Consider the following 16,044-nt stretch of genomic DNA (forward strand, 5'->3'; position numbering starts at 1 on the left):
CAATTGCGCGATCCCCGCTTTTTTTTAGTAACTTTAGATCTACTTTAATTAAATTTGCCACTCGGTTTCGTTTAGCTCCTCTTTGTTCTCTCATAACGAGTATTTAATATTTTACAATATGCCGCGCGTTCTTTCTTTCTTTCGTATTCGAAATTAATGAGACACCAAGAAAAAGTATTTTACGATACAAATAATACTAACAATACTAACAAGCAACAAAGTCAATAAATCATTTGTACGACATATAATTTTACTTAAAATAAAAATTGATCGTTCGATTTTGTTCATTTAGAAATTGCCTCATAAAAAGAAAAAAAAAATAAGATAGACAGTTCGTTCCAAATCCAATTTTTGTTGTTGCTGTTTTTTTTAAATTTTTCGATAAAAATACGTAGGGTAAAAAAAGGACGGGAGGAAAGCAACCCAACCGCCGTTGTTTCTCGTCCCATCTTTTATTTCTTTCTCCTTTCACACATATACATATATATATATATAAATATATATATATTTTGTTCTTTTCTTTCCTCTTGTCGTCTCCCTTTACGACCAGTATTATTTTCAGACACAACAACGATCTTTAGCGGACCGAAGCGAGCGATTACAATCGCAACTTACGTACTTTGTACTTAACAAGAACTAACCGATAAAATTCCCTGCACGCAACTGTAATCCAGCCATTCATAACGATTTCCTTCCCCCAACCTTCTGGCAGCAACCCCTCTCTACCTTTTCCACTTCTCCGCGTTTCTCACGCGGCATTCCACTTGCGTATGTCATAAACGAGAAAAGGTACGTGCCCGAGAGGAAAAGCAATTTATTATTGCATAATAAACGTTCTTAACTTATTTATGAGAACGTGAAATGATGATGATGATGATGATGATGATGCCTAGAGCTAGGTTGATACAATCACCACCAACACCACTCACCAAATCCAAAGGGATCGCACAAAAACTATAATTAAAAACAAATACAAATTTTGATCGCGTTAATATATATATTTCCAACACACATAAAAATCAAACAGCTTCTTTCATCCGATCTATATATAAAATAAAAAAAAAACAATGTCCGAGGCTACTTGGAGGAAAGAAGGAAAAAGAGGAAAAAAGAAATAAATTAATAATTATAATTAATAATAATATAAAAAGGCCTAATAAATAATAATAATTGTTATTATTATTGTAATTATAAACCTATGATCGAACGAAAGGAGACATATTAAACGTGTAAGCGAAATTATGATCGCGAAATGAAAAATAATATATGTGGGCACGCGATCCCAGTCATTGTTAATATAAAGTGACGTACAAACGAAGAAACAATTAAAAATCCAACAAACGTTGCGTCAGGGTTGCGTCAGGGTTGCGTCTGGGTTTTTAAGTAGTACAAAAGTTTTAAGCGGGATTGTACAGTGTAGAATAGGAAAAAGAAATGAAGAAAACGAAATAACCGAATAAAATGATGTTGTATTTTCTTAACAACAACACAACTACGACGGCGACGACAACAACCAACTGCAACAACACAACTGCAACAGCAACAGCAACAACTGCAACACAACAACGACAACGATAACGACGACTATTACAAACGGTACAATTTCGTTTTTCTAATTTTCTTTACGAGGAGTAGCATGTAAGATGATCGATCATGCATAAATCGCAGCAGCAACAGCGTTTATTTTTAGTTTTTAAGTGAAACTAATGCGGCGCAAGCGAGCGCAATTATCGAATTGAAAATGAACAGAAAAAAGACCAAAAAAAAAATAATATAATAGAAAAGAAAAAAATCGGAGAAGAAGAAGAAAACAAATGACAAAGAGAGGGAAGAAATAAAAAAAAAAAAGAAAAAAACATGTTCTCCTTGGTGGTTTAATAATCGTAAATGCGTGTAAAAGCTCGTGTATACGCGTGCATATACATACATACACACAGTAAGAGACGTGTATATATATTTTTCTTTCTTTTGTATGTGTATGTCTGTAAATGTAAATACAATAAGAATATACATATATAAATATATATAGAGAAAAAAAAAAAATATATATATATATATTATTATTATATATATATATGTATGTGTATATACACTCGCGTGTATCCGACATACATATATGCGAGCGTAAAATTTAGAATTATCCTGCGTATGTGTTAATTGTAAAGGCGGCGCTAGAAAAGAAAAAATAGAAAGAATGGAAAAAAAACAAATTGATAAAGGGGAGAAAAACTAACAAACAACAACAATAACAACCGTCAACAACGGTTACGATTACGATTACGATTTGAATTAACATAAAGAAAGGGTATATAGAAAAAAAAAGTGACGGCGTAACTTGCGTATGTGAATAATTGAAATCTAACAAGTTTTGTTTTACAATGTCCCGATTAATAAACAGAATGTGCATGTGCCTGTGTCCTTTTGCTTTATACACGGTGCCCACACCTCGTTATTAACGCTTCGAACATATTATTCAACCCCCCACCCCACGAAAAAACCACACCTTATTTTTTTTTCGTAGTTGATTATATCGCTTTGCATTTTGTTTCGATTGAAATACGAATTATCTTTATCTTTATCTTTATCTTTATCTTTATCTTTCTCTTTATCTTTCTCTCTCTCTCTCTCTCTCTCTCTCTCTTTCTCTCTCTCTCTCTCTCTCTATCTATCTTTCTCTTTTTATATTATTCACGATCTTTCTTCTCTATTTCTATTTCATTCGGTTAGCTTTCTTTCTCTCATGTCTTTTCTATCTTTTTGTTTGTTTTTTTTTTCTTTTTTTTTTCTAAATTTTATTTCTAATAAATAAAAAGAAAAGTAAGTGTCTAAATGTCGAATGGGGATTGAGAATAAGAATATAAATTAACACATGTCAATTTGCTGCGACCACGACGATAATGTAACAGGACATACCCCCGCAGTTTGTTACGTTATCGGTTGACTATAATTACTGAATATTGGAAAAATAAATAATAGGGATTTTGCCGATAGAAATTTGTTTCGGTCGAAGTCACCGAAAGTAAAAAAAAAAAAAATAAAAGGAGATAAGAACGAAAAATAATATATTATTATATCACAGCGAGGGTATCTTTTTGTTTTATTTTCTTTTTACGATCTGGTATTATCATCGTGTTTTTTTTTTTTTTTAATTCTTTCCTCTTTAAATATTATTTTTTCTTTTTTAATTGAACCATTTTTTTTGTTACCTTCTCCTTCGTTCCTTCGATTTTCGCAGGTTGTTGTTCTCTGCCAAGCTATTTACATAAGAACGAAGAAATATTAGCTCGGCAGATTGCAAAAGGAGTCGTATCTTAAAAAAAGAAAAACAGAAAATATATATCCAAACTTTCTATTCGTTTTTTTCAAAAAAAAAAAAAAAAAAAAAAAAAAACAGACAAAAATGCACGAAGTTTGTCGTCGAATCTATGACACGGTGTCAGACTTCTACGACGAATCTGACAAACTTTTCTCTGTACCTTTCAGGGACCCTCAGGACTAGACGGCATGAAGGTGAGCAACCCCGTTGGGCTAATCGTTAGAGAAAAAAAAATATAAGAGAATCGCAAATTTTTCTTCGTAAGAAAAGAAAAAAGAAAAAGCCAAATATCATGTTATTTTTGTGCGTCAGTCTCCGATTTCACTTTCTCCTAGTCGGATTAAATCGAATTGAATGAAAAAAAAAAGAGACAAAAAATCGTACAAAATCAAAAAGGAATATATTTTGTTTAAGGCGGAGGGGGGGGGTGGAAGAAAGAAAAGAATTCGCGAGATTTTAAGTCGGGTTCGCGGTGGTTTGTTAGAATTTCTTCTGGTAATTGCAGGGAGCACAAGGAGAACCTGGTACGAAAGGTGAAAGGGGAGATCCAGGATTACCCGTAAGTACAATTTTGTCATCGATTTCGAATGAAAAACTATGTGTTTTTTTTATGCTAATTCAACGAGCACGATGATTATTATTAACGCACAAAACGCGTGAAACTCTAAAACCTGGTTGCAAAAAAAAAACAACCAAAAATTTAGAGAGAGAGAGAGAGAGAGCGAGAGAGAGAGAGAGAGTGAAAGAGAAAGAGAGAGAGAGAGTGAAAGAGAAAGAGAGAGAGAGAGTGAAAGAAAAAGAGAGAGAAAAGCAAAATTTTCTCTTGTTAACGTATTTCCATATTCTAACCATCCGGTGTCGGCTATCAGAATTATGAAGGGAAGCACGTGGAAGGTGAAACTAACGAGACGATTTATTTTTCCCCAGGGTACCGATGGGATTCCAGGAACGGAGGTACAGTGACTCTTCTCAATTATCACCTTTACCCCGCTGCTCGATGTAATCACGATACAGTCTAGACCGGGGAGGGAAGGGGGAAAGTAACGAAGGGATATACCCCTAACATGATCTAAGCACACCCCCAACCCTCCTGTCAAAACCTCAGCCAGTACTCCCCTCCCCTCGATCACCCTTAACTTCCTCCCTGGATCGACTGTCTCGAGTTATCGTTTTATATAATTTTGCGTTGCACAAAATACGACGAGGAGAAATTTAATTAAGAACATTTTTTCGTTACGATTTATATCTTTTCTCGATTTTTGTTTCTTTTGCAATTTATGTGTGTGGGTTCTTTTTTTCTCGTACCGAACAAACGGGAGAAAAGTCGTGATTTGATTATCGTCGTTTCGACGAAGGAGGAGAGGAGAAGAAGAGAGTGGGAAGGAAAAACAAGAAAAAAAGAAAAATAAAAAAATATAAAATAAAAATATATATATAAAAAAAAAAAAAGGAAAAGAAAAAAAAGGGGAGCGAGAAAAGTCATTTGGCGCTAGTTTTACGCGCTTAAAGTACTCAAGAGGATGTAAACTCCAAAGGTTGAAAAAATTTAGCTCCTAAAAACGAACTAACAAGTCGCGAACGTAGACTAGAAGCATAACGAACGTTAATCTGTTTACTTAATCTTCTTAACATACCACTTTCAGGGACCGAAGGGTGAGAAAGGTGCTAAAGGTGATTGTGTGAGTATCGAATTATTGTTAAGTTCGATTATTTCTTCTTTTTTTCTCTCTTTTTTTTTTTTTGCTTTTTTTTGGGTTTTCGTCTTTTTTGTTCCTTTCCTTGGTTTCTTTTTTCTTTCTTAAATAGCCGGCGATAATTCGACGACGCTCATGGGAACTTCACGCATAGAATAAATCACGTGTGAAATTAACGAACTCGGTGAGCTCGTACATTATCGAGAGAAGGAGGAATTGGGAGAGGGGGAAAAAAGTAAAAAAACATGAAATGAAACGAAATGAATCATTAACAAATCAATTTGAAGATAGCAATGCAATTATGAACGATCAGTGCAAAACGTATAACGTATCGACCACACGTTCGCGCATAAACATTGAATTTGTTTCTTGACTTTTTATTTACTACTTATATAAAGAAAAAAAAAAAGATTGAAATTGTTTGAAAATGAAGGAATTAAAAATATGAAACTTTTTGCACAGAGACTCGAGGATATCGAAATCCATGGATAAAATATATTGAATATAATTATTCCTATACCCCCTTTTTTTTTGTATGCTGCCACCAGCGTTCTGCGCTAACTCGAATAGAAAATATAATCTCAAGCCGATCAATGTGATCTATAAGGATCAAACATCGATTAATATAATCCAAGGAGCGAAGGGCGGACGATAAAAAAATGTTTATTTGTAATATCTGGTGATTTACAAAAGAAAAAGAAAAAAAAAAGAAATCAATGCATTTCTCTCCGAGTACGCGGAGAAAAAAAGAATAATATTTTCGATGAAATAAAAGAAAGAAAAAAAAAATCAATTAATATAATTCGTATTTATGTTCGTTCGCCTTTCGTTACTCTTCGGCGTATTGTGCACAAGATACTCAGTATTATAATGCATATACATAGAAAGTTGTTGTTTTTCTCATGCCTGGCCTTTCTTGCACGTCGCGAAATAAAAACGGCGATTTAGTCGTTGCGTCGAGCAACTACTAAATGCACAATAGCGATAAACGAGAAGACAAAAGGAAAAAGGGTGACGCGATTTTGTATATTCGCACAGGGACCACCTGGTAAGAGAGGAAGAAAAGGAGACAAGGGTAACAAAGGTGATCAGGGTGTACCCGGACTAGACGCGCCCTGTCCCCTCGGTCCTGACGGCCTTCCATTACCTGGTTGCGGCTGGAGACCACCTCAGGTACGTTACAGGAATTTACCTGACTAACGATGATATTAAAAACCTAACATTACGAAAGAATTCCCCATCCTCAAGGTCCTTAAATTTAACTTTCGAAAATCGTTGTTCCCTTCTTCATCCGTGTCATCATCGTACGATGGAATGAATCTCGAATTTTATCTATTTCAAAAGATCTAGATTTACAAATAGATATTACTGTCAAGATTTGACGCTTAATCTCCGACTTATGTAAAATAACATGATGATATTTAATAAAACCATTTTGAATAATATGGTAAGATAAATTTGATATATGACGCGTCAAAAAGATGAACAACTTTTCTCAGATTCCATCGTGCGTGTGTCACACGACATAGTGAAATAGTAAGTTGTTTCCTATGATCAAGATGAATAAATGGGGGAGACATGAGGATTTTGAAAACGGGCTAAAATGAAAAGAGATTAGTTAGAATAGTATTTTGGAAAGAAAGAAAAAGTCTGACGCACGCTGGGATTCTCGTGTGTGTGTGTGTGTGTGGTCGGCAGGATACGACGAGTACGTCGGCACCAGTGATCGAAGGACCAGAACCCGCGGAAACGGATTACGAGCCGGAAGAGGACTACGACGATTATCCAGATCACAACGGGAACTTAGCGGAGCCATAATGCTCATTGTGCGCTGCCCTACTCACCACCACTACAACCACCACCATCACCAACACCCTCATCACACGACTCACCCTGCTCTCCCAAACTAACGTGGTCCTGGTAATTGCAAATCCTGTAGTAAAGACTAACGTCGTTTGCATGAGTCTAGCCCGAAGCTAGAAATCCCGTCGTTCGGGTTCAGTTAAAATGCGTTATGGCTTTAGCGTTCCCTCTTGCCCTTCCCTTCCTCCCACCACCCATGCACGCATATACTTTAACCCAAAACTCCCGTGTGATATATCCGACACACAATAGCACATTTTATCCCTCCTGCTGCATGGGATTAAGTTCGCTTGCGGCGTTTTTTTTTCCTCACGGTAAACGCTTCTACGAGGATTTAGAAACCTTTTTACGATCGAATAATAAGAAAATAAAGATACACTGAAAGAGCCTGCTGTGCTGCCTAAACGTGATGATGCTTCTTCTTCTTCTTCTTTAGTTGTTCGATAGTAATCCTGCACAGTTATTTACTTTTTAGATCCAATCAGCTTGGTCTCTTAATGGCTGTCGCTTTTATAATTGTTTTATGTCGTCGAAATAAACAAAAAAATCCTTTATTTTATTTATACGAAATAGAGGATTTTCTTTTTCTTTTTTTTTTAAATATGACAAGATCGTAATCGAGGTTTGCTTGATGATAATAATAAATCAGGCGAGATTAACGAATAAAATCGATGAGGGAAGCAATGTCGTGAAATATAATTAGAATTGTATTCGATTGTTTTTAGCCAAGAAGTAATATTCTGCGCCAATGGCTGGCGGAGGAGAAGAAAGAGGAGAAAGAAGGGCAGTGACACAAATTGTTTGCCAAAAGTAGCGCATTTTCATCGAGGACTATCTTATTATATCCGCGTCGCTAAAACGTACACACCGAGGAAAAGCAATCTATGGACTCACACGCCGTATTACGAATTCGACGCGATTTCAATTTAGAGATATTTTTTCCGGCAAACTACACTAACTACTAATCATCTTGCCAGAGAAGAGGAGTGTTTGTAAATAAGTGTACTTACAAGTGTCTAGCGTCCGCAGTGCGTGTACATAAATAATTAGTTTACTGCTACTATTAGGATCCACGGTGATGATGATGATGATGAAGAAGATGGTTAACACGATCTCTCTTTTTTTTAACCTTTCTCTAATAATTTTCATCTAATTTTAATTTGTCAGGCCACCTTTTTTAGAGGCTAAAATGCAACAACGAGAATAACAACAACTTTATTCCAAAATTTCTTACAACGAAGAAAGAGTATTGAAAGAGCGATCGTGATCCTGGTGTTAGGCTTCTGTCTTCTGCTAAAGTGTATCATATTATTAATCGATCGAATACGGTGATGCGGTGCAGAGTACAAGAGAAAGAGAGAGAGGCTCATTTATGTTTTTTTGTTCTTTCTCGATGGACAAATAAACAGTAAATAAAGATAGCCAGGATTAAAAAATAAATATTCTTGCTACGATACATACATATATCGTCGTATTTCGAAAAAGGGCTTCGCTATCCTACGTGTAATTTCTGTATGTGTGTATACGTTCTTGATATGCGAGAGACTTCCTTCTTGATACCTGCCATTGTGTCCAGGAAAATACATTCAAGGATATGCAATAGAATTTTAATACTGCAATCACATATCCAATCGGCTACGCGGTACTTCCAAAAACAACAGAAAAAAAAAAAGAAAGTTCATTTTATTTGTAACAAGTACGTTTAAAATCCCGTAACTATGTCCTGCGTATCATTATTGACGTGTTTAATTATCGATTTATCAAATAAATTATATATCATCTGCGGATACGATTAATTTGAAATTATATTGAAAGATTCTTCCGACCTGATACTACAAGAAAAAACAAAAACGAAAGAAAAAAAAGAAGATAAAAAAAAGAGATTATGTCAGATTTTTATACGGATTTTATTATCATAGTCGTGCAAATCGAGAGTCGCCGTGCGGCCTCCGCTTTATATCGTCGACCAGAGTTAATAGTCGCGCTAGTTTTAAAAACGAACGAGTTTATCTGTACACATTGTCAATATTAGCGATTAATTATAAAAAAAAGAACAAAAAGAAGAGAAAAGAAAAGAAAAAAGAAATAAATTAAATTAAATTAAGTGTATATGTAATCTCGGAATATATATTCTGCCGATCGTTAACTAGATTTGTGCAGATTTATAAAAAAGAATAAATCGTGCTCTTGCGTGGTAGTAGTCCGAATTATAATTCCGTTCGATGTCAATAGACAAAACAGACTGCTTCTATAAAGAAGATAAACAATAAATGCGGATATTAATTGGACTACGATTTTACCCGTCCGCTTTGAAATGTCTTGATCTTCCTTTGATTCGCATGAGCAAGCGAACAACCTAATATAAAACAAAAATATATATATATATATATATATAAATATATGAACATATAATATCCGTACTCAAAAGATGAAGATTCAAGAATTAATCTCTTTCTTCATTATTTGAAGTATAAGAATCTTTTGTTAATTATCGCTTATAAGTCTACGACAGTGTATTATATAAACTTAGTTTTGTACCGATTAAATATTTATTATTAATGGTTACAATGATTGTCATTATCAAAGCTTAAGCAATTTGTACTTTTTGAAATACGATTGCACTTCATTCTTAGGATAAGGTTTTGTTACCAGACAAGTTGCAATGTTCTCCGGCTGTTCTATCCACAGCTTGTGATGGATGTCGTCCTCCTTCAGTTTGGAACACAAAGTATGTAAATCGGCCTCGTCGAATGCCTAAGATAAAAATTAGGATTAAATTTTTGTCAAAGCTTACTGTATTTCTTTCATCATTTTATATATGTACAGAATTATATTATATAGTAAACGAGCACAATAATAATAATATACGTATTATCTCGAGATATAAATTACAACACATGTAGAAATATATAAACTTACTTCAAGAACAACTTTATGCATTGAATCCAAATCTGCGAGGTAAGATTGCGTATTGCTATCGTTGTAAAATAGATGAGTAACAGCTGTGCATGCGTGACACGCTTGAGCTATTATAGCACCCATTGGCCATCCCATCGCTTTGGAAAGGTCTCCCCTTACTACAACGTACTGAACTAGTCCTAACATTCTAAATACAAAAATGAAGATTAATATTAGACAAATTTCATTTTATTCATCCTACACGATAATCATCATTCGCATAAGTAAACTAAAATTGAGGTTATATTGATCATATAAATTATTGTTGTCAAAGAAATAATAGTTGTAATAATTGCATGATACATGATATTCCATGTAATAATAACCTAAATTGTTCATTATCTATCAAAGTTACAAAAATACCTTGCGGTATTATACATATATACATATATATATATATATATATATATATATATATATATTATTTTATACCTGTTAATGATAAAATATTTCTATCTGACCACACATTAACTCCAATATTACAAAACGATATGAGAAATAATGATTCGCTCTGTGGATTGCTTTTCACCATTTCATTGTAATGATCTCAATATATGTATATAATCAAAACTTAATTGCACATATCTAACAAATAATAAAAAACAAGTAAACCAATCCTTACCTTTAATTAAACGTAATCGATTGACACATTCTTCAAACTTTATTCTTTTTTTGAAACATTTCAATTACCAACACAAACCAATATAAACACATTCATAATAGCGACTGACAGCTGCATCGTGTATGACATAACTAGAACTCGATAGAATCGATTAAAAATATAGTTCCAACTTTATTCGCAAGGTGGTGCTCAAGAAAATCGGACTAACCAATCCGGGTAACAGTAATTGTGTTAAATGTAGAATAACAGGGATTGGTTAGTTCATAATTTTAAATTTATCCAGAAGATGGCATATTTAATTTTTAAAAAACTAGACTAGATATTTAAAGTTTGACATTTAAATAACAATAAATATATCGTATGTGTTACCGAAACTGCTCAATTTACAGTTTTAAATTTATCAAACAGATAGTTTGGTTAAATTTAGAAAAATAGAATTGGACGAATTGATATCACAGATAGCTCTGTTATCGCTTATGACAACTCACCCAGTGGGTTACCCTTCATAAGGCGTTATTTGCTGAATAGGTTTCGTATGAAACCGGTCACCGGTGTGAATCTACGCTTTCTCTGTTTAGCGTTTGTCGAGTTACGTTCTCTCGTCCTTAGAAATCAAGGTAATTAAATTCAATATAATATCTATCACCGAATTATTATAATATTTTTTATAATTTCGCGTTACAAATATTTACATAGATTAAAGAAACAATAGAATTTATTATTTCAAATGTTTAACCATTATATTTTCAACGTTCTTTGTTCGAGGTCATGACGTGCACGAAACCGTTAGATATATTATATTTTAAAGCGTAGAAAGAAAATGCATTAAATCGTTCTACTTTCAATTTATTTGATAAATAAACAATTATTACGATCATATTAATTATTATTTGAATAATGCGTTTGTATTAAACGATTTACAATTGTTACATTATAAAATACATTATAAATTTATTAAACATTGGCACACGAGAAAGTAGAAGGTCAATAACCTAATGTACTGTTTTTTCTTTTATATATATCATTTCTAAAAAAAGTTAAATAAGCGATAAATCAAACCAATCGTTTATTAACTATCTCGTTTATCTTTTGAACTCTTCTCTTTAATTGCAAATGATTAGGCTTTGTTGCTTTTTTTTTGCTTTAAATTTGAACCTTTGGTTTTTATTCATACACGCATACACATAAATTTAAATATAAAATTATTTAATAACAAATTTAGAACTACATGTATTTTTTGTATTATTATTAATTAATTATTATAATTAAAAAAGAAAATTTTGATTATTTATTAGATTATATTGCACACCGCCGACTTAATAAGATGTATATTATTTTACACTGTGCATACATCCAAGTTTAACTCAGCGATAATATCAACTAATTATTTTGAAAAAAGAAAGCAGACGCCTGGTAACAATTATAGCCAAATTCGTCTTGGTCATTGTAAAAAAAAGTCTAATTTTTTTCTACCGACTCATTACCATGACTCAGAGTATTCCCATTATTGCGGCATACTTAACAATTATATTGAAATAGCAGTTGTTACGTACAAGTATGACTAATTATATTAAGTCTGATCGTGTAATCAAATATTTGCTTAGGTAAATTATAAATTTTAATAAAAAAAAAAACCCGGAAAGGTATCAAGCGAATGGATTGATTTAAGATTAGAATTATAGATAGGAATAAAAAAAAAATAAAAAAAAGTGAAGGAAATAACCTCGTGTGCATTCACGTTAACAATAAATTTAAATCCCATTAGTGCACATTTCGCGAAAACCTATTAATTATGTGTTTTATCTATTTTTTTCTATTTTCCTTATAGAATTACATCAGCCATAATGCCGGCTCTTCAGAAACCAGCACCTCAATTTAGCACAACCGCCGTTGTGAATGGCCAATTCAAAAACGTCTCCCTTTCCGATTATAAGGGCCAATACGTCGTACTGTTTTTCTATCCGTTGGACTTGTACGTAATTATAATAATCGTAGTTTGTTTGAATTCGTTTCGAATAGTCTAGAGAACTTGGAAATTATATAACGAAATCTCAGAAGTCTGATTAATCATCTAAGAATGAATGAATGTATCTTTTTTTTATAAAGATAAGCGCATTGCATGTCCGATTATCTTCAGATATTCGATTTTTATTTACACTAGAAATATCGAAAGCTTCTTATCATTTTATTTGAAACTTTTGTTTCGGATAGTCGTTAATGTTTTTCGTAAAAATAAATCTTCTACTGTATATTTATTTCATTAGAAAAATTAAAATAATCAAGAACACACACACACACATTAGGGGTTAATATTAATAATGAATTTTGTTCGATTATAGTACTTTCGTATGCCCAACCGAAATCATTGCATTTTCGGATCGTGCTGAGGAATTTAAGGCCGTTAATTGTCAAGTAATAGGAGCATCAACCGATTCTCATTATACTCATTTGGCATGGATCAACACCCCACGCAAAGATGGTGGTATCGGTGAAATGAACATTCCACTTCTTGCCGATAAAAGTTGCAAGATTGCACGCGATTATGGCGTACTCGACGAAGAAACCGGAATACCCTTCCGTGGTCTTTTCATTATCGACGATAAACAAAATTTGCGTCAAATCACCGTCAACGATCTACCGGTTGGAAGGTAAAATTCATTTCTAATCTTCAAGTACTATTGTATACTCTGACGTTGTAATCAAAAACACGATTCGTGTTCGTCATTCTTTTTGTTTTTCAATCTCTTAGTTGTTAGCGATGTTATAAAATTTATGAACAAATTGTTATTTGTTTTATGCAATAAGAGAATAGCAGCAATTAACATATGTTACCTTAAAAATTATCTTTTACTTGTTGCACTTCTTGCATCGCGTTATTGCAACTAAAGTGTTACGCAATTAAACGATTTCTTTTTAACAGATTTTTTTTACAAGGATCGTTAGAAACCCGTAAACTAAAATTGTTGAAAGGTTTTAAATGTGCGTTGAATGTTATTACGAAACTTGGACAATTGTTTTTCTTTTTTTTTTATCTTATTGTAAGATAAAGAAATGATCATTCGAGGTTTTTCTTATTTTCAAGTAGGATTTATAGGTTTTTTTTTTATCGTGATTTGTATTAAATTCTTTGACTTATGATAATATACTTATGTATGTACTTATGGTAATATACATAATGCATATTATATATTATACGGATATATAAATTTTTAGATCGGTTGATGAAACCCTGCGTCTCGTACAAGCATTCCAATATACGGATAAATATGGAGAAGTATGCCCAGCTGGTTGGAAACCAGGCAAGAAGACCATGAAACCCGACGTAGTCGCTTCTAAAGAATATTTTAAGGACTCGTAGATGGCATTTTTCTTTTTAAACGTACAAACGAATCTTCTATATGGATCCTATATTTTCAGTAGATATTTTCAGTAGATATTTTCAGTTCCATACGCGATGTATAATAAGATATTGTACAAAACAATTGTCACAAATATTATTTTCTCCTGATATGTCGTTTCATTTTGATTTTTACGAATAAATCAATTACGCAAAGGAATATCAGCGGTATTTATATAGAAAATAACAAAATAATAAAACAGTTAAGTACAAGTTATATATAATGAATGAAATTGTTCAAATCGTACGTATAAAAGTTGTATCTAATAAGCATTTTTGTTTGTAATAATCAAGATAAAATATTATCTGTAAGTATAAAAACAAATGTATGAACATCTAAAAATATCTGCTCATTTAAACTACGTTTACGTATTTGAATAAACTTTTATTTTATTTTTTAATTCAAAATTAAAATGTCATTTTTTTCAATAAAATATATGCTATTTTAGTTGTCTTTTTAATAAATGTCTATTCTCTTTTACGCATAATTCTTAGCTATCTTTTTTCTTTTTTTTTTTAAACATACAACTAGTATATAAAAGCAAACAACGACACCTTTAGTTATACAATATTTCACATGATTGCAAATAGACAGTTGTACTGTCATCGCGTTGTCGTGTTATTAATCTATTCTTCGTAGATACAATTTCGTAAATTTGATATTGAATGCAATGAAGAATTATTGATTGAAAATAAATATTTGAATGATCTACGAATTAATATACACACCAATTATTTTCATAGAAATTTCTTTGAACGACTTGTCAAAAATTATGAGTAACGGGTGTGAAATTGCATTGAACAGAACGGGTAGCCTCTTTATCTAAACAAATTTAATTGATTATAATTTATATTAATATAATGTTAATTTATCTTTGAGTATATATTAAATAAAAAGTTAATTATATATATATATATAGGTTGGGGAGTATGCCATTATTTTATAGTCGGATTTTGCGGTGTTTGTACATTCATGGAAGCCATTGCTTCCCTCATTGTCTTCGTTGTCTCACGATTAGCAATGTGCGATTTAAAATTAGAGAAGAATGACATCATAGTATTTAACGCTACGCAATCTTTCGGTATGTGAATACACATCATCGTATAATTTTAAATTTCTCAAGAACCTGGTAATTATTTTTCTATTTTAGGAATGGCAATTGGTTCCTTCTTATTTGGAAGTCTTGCCGATATTTGCGGACGCAAAGGAATCATTACGTTTACCATGGTTCTCATATTTTCTGCATCTATTGCATTATCTTTCGCCCAAACGTCATTTTTAATTAATTTATTTATATTCTTTTTAGGCTTAGGGTAGGTAAATATACTTTATGAAATAAGTACAAATTTTAATAGAATATTTTTGTGCGTTTCAGATTAGCCGGGAATTATACGATACTGAGGGTATATCTCATCGAATGTTTGCCGATGAAAAAAAGAGAAATTTGTCTAGCTGTTGTAGATATTGCTTGGATCCTCGGTTATCTGTCCGCTTTAGGTTTATCATATAATTAATATTTCCAGTTTGAAATTGGCAAACAAAAAACCATATGTTTTATATTCTAGGCTTATCTTGGTCTTTAGTTCCTTCAATTATACGAATGCTGTACAAAAAATTTCGTCCAAATTCATGGCGAGTTCTTGCTGGAATTGGTAGTGCACCTAGTTTGATCATAGGTTGCGCGGTTAGTTTACTTCCAGAAACACCTAGGTTCTTGTTGTATCAACAACGTCAGGAAGAAGCTATACAAGTTCTTCGGCAGATCTATGCTATTAATAATTCCAAGCATATTGAAACTTATCCGGTATTTTTTATCAATAGTTAATTAATCAATTAAGAAAGAAAAAACAATTTGATCATAAAAAACATTTGATATTTATTAAAAAATATTGCAGAGCATTAATTTGAATACTTGCATCGAACCTGACGAAGAAATCCAAGATACGAACAGTTTTTTCAAAATGATTTATAGATACTGCGTTAAGACGAAAGAACGAATACAAAAATTGTTCAAATTGCCATATAGACGTATCACGATTTATAGTTTATTTTTGTGCTTCTTACAATTTCCTGGGTAATCTAAAAATATCAATATCCTTTCCCTGTGTAATACCTACTTTACTACTTCGTAGATTTAACATTATTTAAATTAATGTTTTTCATCCATTTGAAGATTTATTTGGCTTGCTCTTT

General features: G+C 32.4%; 3 protein-coding genes across 15 annotated transcripts in view; 2 read left to right on the forward strand and 1 right to left on the reverse strand.

The window, feature by feature from the left end:
• LOC106789318 (collagen alpha chain CG42342) overlaps nt 1-8,545 on the forward strand; it is a 115,265-nt gene extending 106,720 nt beyond the window's left edge. For 7 of the 11 annotated variants that reach the window (XM_014753418.1, XM_014753421.1, XM_014753417.1 and 4 more), the window contains 7 exons: nt 3,484-3,510; nt 3,822-3,875; nt 4,244-4,270; nt 4,960-4,995; nt 6,049-6,183; nt 6,709-6,930; nt 7,599-8,533. In XM_014753418.1, the coding sequence (XP_014608904.1) occupies nt 3,484-3,510; nt 3,822-3,875; nt 4,244-4,270; nt 4,960-4,995; nt 6,049-6,183; nt 6,709-6,828 (399 nt within the window). In that variant the 3' untranslated portion in view covers nt 6,829-6,930; nt 7,599-8,533. Of the gene's footprint in view, nt 1-3,483; nt 3,511-3,821; nt 3,876-4,243; nt 4,271-4,959; nt 4,996-6,048; nt 6,184-6,708; nt 6,931-7,598 lie in introns of all 11 variants that reach the window. The other 4 variants (XM_014753423.1, XM_014753420.1, XM_014753425.1 and 1 more) reach the window with 4 other exon arrangements.
• On the reverse strand, nt 1,450-10,612 carry LOC106789321 (putative peptidyl-tRNA hydrolase PTRHD1). 3 transcript variants are annotated; one of them, XM_014753432.1, is made up of 4 exons: nt 10,454-10,612; nt 9,793-9,979; nt 9,523-9,627; nt 1,450-1,552 (listed from the first exon to the last, which is right to left on the reverse strand). In XM_014753432.1, the coding sequence occupies exons 2-4, from the start codon at nt 9,976-9,978 to the stop codon at nt 1,493-1,495; spliced, it is 351 nt and encodes a 116-aa protein (XP_014608918.1). In that variant the 5' UTR covers nt 9,979; nt 10,454-10,612; the 3' UTR covers nt 1,450-1,492. The 3 variants fall into 3 exon arrangements, with proteins under 3 accessions (XP_014608918.1, XP_014608917.1, XP_014608916.1); XM_014753431.1 differs by lacking the exon at nt 1,450-1,552 and adding an exon at nt 8,574-9,229; XM_014753430.1 differs by lacking the exon at nt 1,450-1,552 and having other exon boundaries at nt 9,400-9,627.
• A 345-nt stretch (nt 10,613-10,957) lies between these two features.
• LOC106789319 (peroxiredoxin 1-like) lies at nt 10,958-14,052 on the forward strand. The gene is made up of 4 exons (XM_014753429.1): nt 10,958-11,070; nt 12,282-12,425; nt 12,793-13,101; nt 13,667-14,052. The coding sequence occupies exons 2-4, from the start codon at nt 12,298-12,300 to the stop codon at nt 13,809-13,811; spliced, it is 582 nt and encodes a 193-aa protein (XP_014608915.1). The 5' UTR covers nt 10,958-11,070; nt 12,282-12,297; the 3' UTR covers nt 13,812-14,052.
• Nucleotides 14,053-16,044: the final 1,992 nt, after the last annotated feature.

This window comes from Polistes canadensis, unplaced genomic scaffold, assembly GCF_001313835.1.
Source record: "Polistes canadensis isolate GaletaPanama2010 unplaced genomic scaffold, ASM131383v1 scaffold_177, whole genome shotgun sequence".
NCBI classification, from domain to species: domain Eukaryota; kingdom Metazoa; phylum Arthropoda; class Insecta; order Hymenoptera; family Vespidae; genus Polistes; species Polistes canadensis.

Bases quoted from the DNA above. Each gene is read 5' to 3' on its own strand.
- LOC106789321 (XM_014753430.1), bottom strand. From the start codon at position 9,978: ATGTTAGGACTAGTTCAGTACGTTGTAGTAAGGGGAGACCTTTCCAAA. The intron at 9,628-9,792 runs GTAAGTTTATAT...TTTTTATCTTAG, and splicing joins TGCATAAAGTTGTTCTTGAA to GCATTCGACGAGGCCGATTT.
- LOC106789319 (XM_014753429.1), top strand. From the start codon at position 12,298: ATGCCGGCTCTTCAGAAACCAGCACCTCAATTTAGCACAACCGCCGTT. The intron at 12,426-12,792 runs GTACGTAATTAT...GTTCGATTATAG, and splicing joins TTTTTCTATCCGTTGGACTT to TACTTTCGTATGCCCAACCG. The intron at 13,102-13,666 runs GTAAAATTCATT...ATAAATTTTTAG, and splicing joins AACGATCTACCGGTTGGAAG to ATCGGTTGATGAAACCCTGC.